Source organism: Otolemur garnettii, unplaced genomic scaffold (genome assembly GCF_000181295.1).
Source record: "Otolemur garnettii isolate 467f Iridium unplaced genomic scaffold, OtoGar3 scaffold00244, whole genome shotgun sequence".
Taxonomy (NCBI): Eukaryota; Metazoa; Chordata; class Mammalia; order Primates; family Galagidae; genus Otolemur; species Otolemur garnettii.
In genome coordinates, this window is record NW_003852639.1 from 1,114,086 (window position 1) to 1,118,897 (window position 4,812).

General features: G+C 47.1%; 1 protein-coding gene and 1 non-coding gene across 2 annotated transcripts in view; one reads left to right on the top strand and one right to left on the bottom strand.

The window, feature by feature from the left end:
- The window catches only part of ILF2 (interleukin enhancer binding factor 2), a 16,525-nt gene extending 14,853 nt beyond the window's left edge, over positions 1-1,672 (bottom strand). The window contains exons 1-3 of the mRNA XM_023508327.1: positions 1,586-1,672; positions 975-1,034; positions 681-723 (exon numbers count right to left, since the gene is read on the bottom strand). Of these exons, the coding sequence (XP_023364095.1) occupies positions 681-723; positions 975-1,034; positions 1,586-1,590 (108 nt within the window). The 5' untranslated portion in view covers positions 1,591-1,672. The remainder of the gene's footprint in view (positions 1-680; positions 724-974; positions 1,035-1,585) is intronic.
- Positions 1,673-1,911: 239 nt separating this feature from the next.
- TRNAM-CAU lies at positions 1,912-1,983 on the top strand. Its single transcript has one exon. It is a non-coding gene; the product is annotated as a tRNA-Met (tRNA).
- The last annotated feature ends 2,829 nt before the right edge of the window (positions 1,984-4,812 follow it).

Here is a 4,812-nt window from a genome sequence, read left to right on the forward strand (position 1 = left end):
CCCAGCTACTTGGGAGGCGGAGGCAAGAGACTCGCTTGAGCCCAGGAGTTGGAGGTTGCTGTGAGCTGTAATGCCACGGCATTCTACCCAGGGGGACAGCTTGAGGCTCTCTCTCAAAAAAAAAAAAGAAAAATAGAAAACCACGGCTCAGCGCCTGTGGCTCAAGCGGCTAAGGTGCCAGCCACATACACCTGAGCTGGTAGGTTGGAATCCAGCCGGGGCTGCCAAACAACAATAATGGCTGCAACCAAAAAATAGCCGAGCCCAAGCGTTGGAGGTTGCTGTGATGCCATGACACTGTACCTAGGGTGACAGCTTGAGACTGTACCTCAAAAAAAAAAAAACTCTTAACACTTGTTTTTACTCTTCCCAATGTTCAAACAAGGGCACAAGCTAGAAGGAACAGCCATAATTTAAGCTCTCACTACCTTTATATTAAAAGATAAACCAGAGATACAATGAAGTGTTCAGAACACAGATTACAATCATGTTACTGCCAATAGTAGCAAAAGAATTATCTTCCCCACCCAGCTTACACCATTTCTGTAGGTAAAGCAACAGTTAACTCAAAAACCTCCCAACTATATTCACAAATCCCCTTTTCCAAATCAAGCCACCTTTTGATTTCTACATCTATAGGTGAACAGTGGCCAGGAAACGTATTAATCCAGCGTACTCACCAAATAGAAATCAAATGGGATATGTGGTACAAAGGGCCTGAACCTAAAACAAGAAACAGACCAAATTATTTAACACATACCAAACAACGGAAATGTATACAACACATCAGCAATTTAAATACTATGTCCTAGAAAGCAGCGGGGATGTGTGTGTGGAAGTAGGGTACCATTCTTAGCAGTATGGTCAAACTCAAGACCAAAGACCACAGCTGGCTCTTACAACAGCACTCCAAACTCTTATTTAGATGTCTGAAGCAGAAGCTAACTGCAGAGGCATTAAAAACTAGCACTTACCCTCCTCCTGGGCCTCCTCTGGAACCAAAGCGCCCACCACGACCACGGCCTCTGTCACCCCTAGAAATGCAAACAGTTCATTTGCACCTCACTTAAGTCCTATCTACCGTCCTGGCCAGCTCATTTCAAGCTGGCTGCCTTCCATCGTTCGCAATTCTCCTACACAAGCCAAGTGGCCCCTCCAGCTTACACTCGCTCCACTCCAAATAGTAACCGGCTGCACCCCCGTGCCGTCCTCATTCTGGACGAGCTCATCACAAGCCCTACAAGAAATATCCGCAATCCTGGGCCAGGGGCCCGTCCGGGGATAAATGGCACCGGCCTACTCAGTCCAGTTGGGGCGCGGGTGCTGCTCCTGGGAACTGGGGACACCCCTCGGTCTCAACCCCTCAGAGACCAAGGGACCAAACGCGTCTACCCTCTGCTGGGCCCCACCCCCACCGAGCCCGAGGTTCCCGCCTCTGCCGGCCTTGGACTCCCGCTTCTCTCAGTCAGGTTTGGGGCGAGCGCCCCAGATACGTGGCACGTTAACTCCTCTGACTTCTTTCGGTCCACATTCCCAAAACTTTCAGTGGAAGACTTTAAGTGTTTGACCACCTGGCTGCCCTTACCTCATGGCGACTTAAATCCCGAACAATGGAGGCCGCACCAACAGCCCCACTCCGCCGAGGAGCGGATAACTGGAGTCCGGCCTGCGCGTCCCAACAAAACCTGGCGCGATTGGCTCCCGCCCTGCTTTGCCGCTAATGCTTATTGGCTTACTTTGGGAACCGGACTTGAACCAATAAAAAACGCCTAGAAACAACCAATAAGAACCGGCTCGACGGAGACAGCGACACTTTTTCGAGCAGACATTAGTCGGCGCTGTATAAAAGCGTCTGGAAAGCGGAGACTCAGAAAACCTTCTATAGGAATCACTAGAAGTTTGCTATACGGCAGCAGAGTGGCGCAGCGGAAGCGTGCTGGGCCCATAACCCAGAGGTCGATGGATCGAAACCATCCTCTGCTATGGGGTTTTTTTTTTCCTCCCTCCGGACAACCCAAGTAATGTACAGTTCTTTGGACGTAAATGCCACCTTTCTAATTTTTCCTCCCTCAAAAATGCAAGCTTCAGCCGGGCGTTGGGGCGGGCGCCTGTAGTCCCAGCTACTTGGGAGGCTGAAGCAAGAGAATCGCTTGAGCCCAAGAGTTGGAAGTTGCTGCGAGCTGTGATGCTACAGCACTCTACTGAGGGAGACATAGTGAGACTCTGTCTCAAAAAAAAAAAAAAGCAAGCTTCACAGCCATTCTTGCCACAGCCAGGTAGAGTGGAAGGGACTTTAAGCTGCAGGGAACACTGTATGTCCCGCAACTTGAGGCAGGAGTAACAGAGGAAGTGTGTTCATTGAATTGGTGCGGAAAAACGCGGGGTGGTGAGAGAACAGAAGAGAAATTGAGGAGACAGCCTTTGGAAAGAGAACTCAGAAAAAGGGACCTCTTTAAAATAAAAGTAAAAATATACATCAATAAGGAGAGCGAGGGAGTGTAGAGAGGATTTGACATCCATATTGTCCAGTTTCACTCCAGTTCTCCTCTTTCCTTCCTCACAAACTCTCCGAATGATTTCCGCCTTTACATCTTCATCAGCCACATATACATACAATACACTGCAGTACTTGCACTTAATCAGTCCTGTTTTTTCGAGACAGAGTCTCACTGTGTTGCCCTGGGTAGAGAGTGCTGTGGAGTCACAGCTCACAGCAACCTCAAACTCTTGGGCTTAAGTGATTCTCTTGTCTCAGCCTCCCGAGTAGCTGGAACTACAGACGCCTGCCACAACCTTGGCTATTTTCTGTTGCAGTTGTCATTGTTTATCAGGTCCAGGCCGGATTGAAACCCTCCAGCCCCGGTGTATGTGGCCGGCACCATAAACACTGCACTATGAGCGCCAAACTCCTTCCTTTTCTTTCTTTCTTTCCCTTTCTTCCCTTCCTTCCTTCTTTTTAAAAAAGAGGAATGCTCTCAGTATGTTACCCAGTCTGAACTTTGGATTCTTGGGCTCGAGGGATCTTCTCGCCTCAGCTTCTCAAGTAGCTGGGACTACTACTTCTGCTGCAGACACAGCGCACGGCCATAAAGTACATTCTTATCACCTCAGAAAGTTCTCTCATACCCCTTTGCCCTGCCCCAAGAGGCAATTATTCTTCTTTCTGCTAACATAGATTAGTTTTGTCTGTTTATGTGAATAAATGGACTCATACTGTACATACTCTTCGTAGACGTGGGGAGTCTAACTTCTTTCCCTTGATTTCAAGATTCATGTTTTTGCATTGTTCCAAGCTCTTTCATGCTGTTACATTTATCAGCAATCTGTTCTTTTTTTCTAAATGAGAAATATTCTACGGAATAACTAAACCACAATTTGTCCATTCTTCTGTCAATGAATTCAGAAACTGGCTGAGAGGCTGGAGAATACATTTAGTTGTTTCCAGTTTGGGGCCACTGTGAATAAAGATAATATGAACATTCTTGTGCAAGATGTTTTGTGATCAGATGCATTTGTTTCTCTTGGGTAGAAGTAGATGAACAGAATTCAAATTCAACTTAATGCCTGAGATCCTAGGACGATGGAAGGCCCAGGCAGGTGGACTGTCTGAGCTGAGAGCTGGAGACCAGTGTGAGCAAGAACAAGACCCCCATCTCTCTAAAAATAGCCAGGCATTGTGGTGGGCAACTATAGTCCCAGCTACCTGGGAGGCTGAGGCAAGAGAATTGCTTTAGTCTAAGAGTTTGAGGTTGCTGTGAGCTATGATGCCATGGCACTCTACCAAGGACAACAAAGTAAGACTCTGTCTCAAAACAAACAAAAAAACCCCAAATTCTAAGTTTATTATTTTATTTTTATTTACTATATTTTGTGTTTTATTTATATTACATTATATTATATATTTTGAGGCAGAGGCTCACTCTATCACCCTAGATAGAATGCCCTAGTGCTATAGCTCACAGCAACCTCAAACTCTTGGGTTCAAATGATCCTCTTGCCTCAGCCTCCCAAGCAGCTAGGACCACAATGCCCAGCTGTTTTTTAGAAATGGAGTCTCACTTTTACTCAGGCTGGTCTCCAGCTCAGGCCATCCACCTACCTCCGCCTTCCAGAGTGCTAGAATTACAGGTGTGAGCCACCATGTAATCCAGGCAAATACTCTTTGGAAACTCTCCAATTCATCTAGAACAGTGGTTCTCAACCTGTGGGTTGCAACCCCTTTTGACTGTAGGGTTGCAGCATTAGGAAGGTTGAGAACCACCGATCTAGGATCTGAGTTTGGGAGGTTCCACCAGCAGTTGTATGACTTCAGGACAGAAAGACCCCACTCTAGTAGCCCTTATTGGAGGAAAAGAAGGGATGGGTTCCAAGACCACCATAAGAAACCAGGCACATCTAATTCCTAAATGTATTGACAAAAACCTAGAGTTGCATGACTTTTGCATAAAACACTACTTGGAATATTGAGGCAAGATAGTGGAGGAATGGTAGACAACAATTAGGGATTTCTATGACTTGTGGGTGTACATTACAAGAATTTTCTCTCCCCTCACCTCCTTACTTTGAATAACAGATTCAAAGAAAATCTCGGCTCGGGGTCTGTGGCTCAAGTGGCTAAGGGGCCAGCCACATACACCTAAGGTGGGGGGTTCGAATCCCCAGCCCAGGCCCGCCAAACAACAATGATGGCTGCAACCAAAAAAATGGCCGGGCATTGTGGCAGGGGCCTGTAGTCCCAGCTACTTGGGAGGCTGAGGCAGGAGACTTGCTTGAGCCCAGGAGTTGGAGGTTGCTGTGAGCTGTGATGCCATA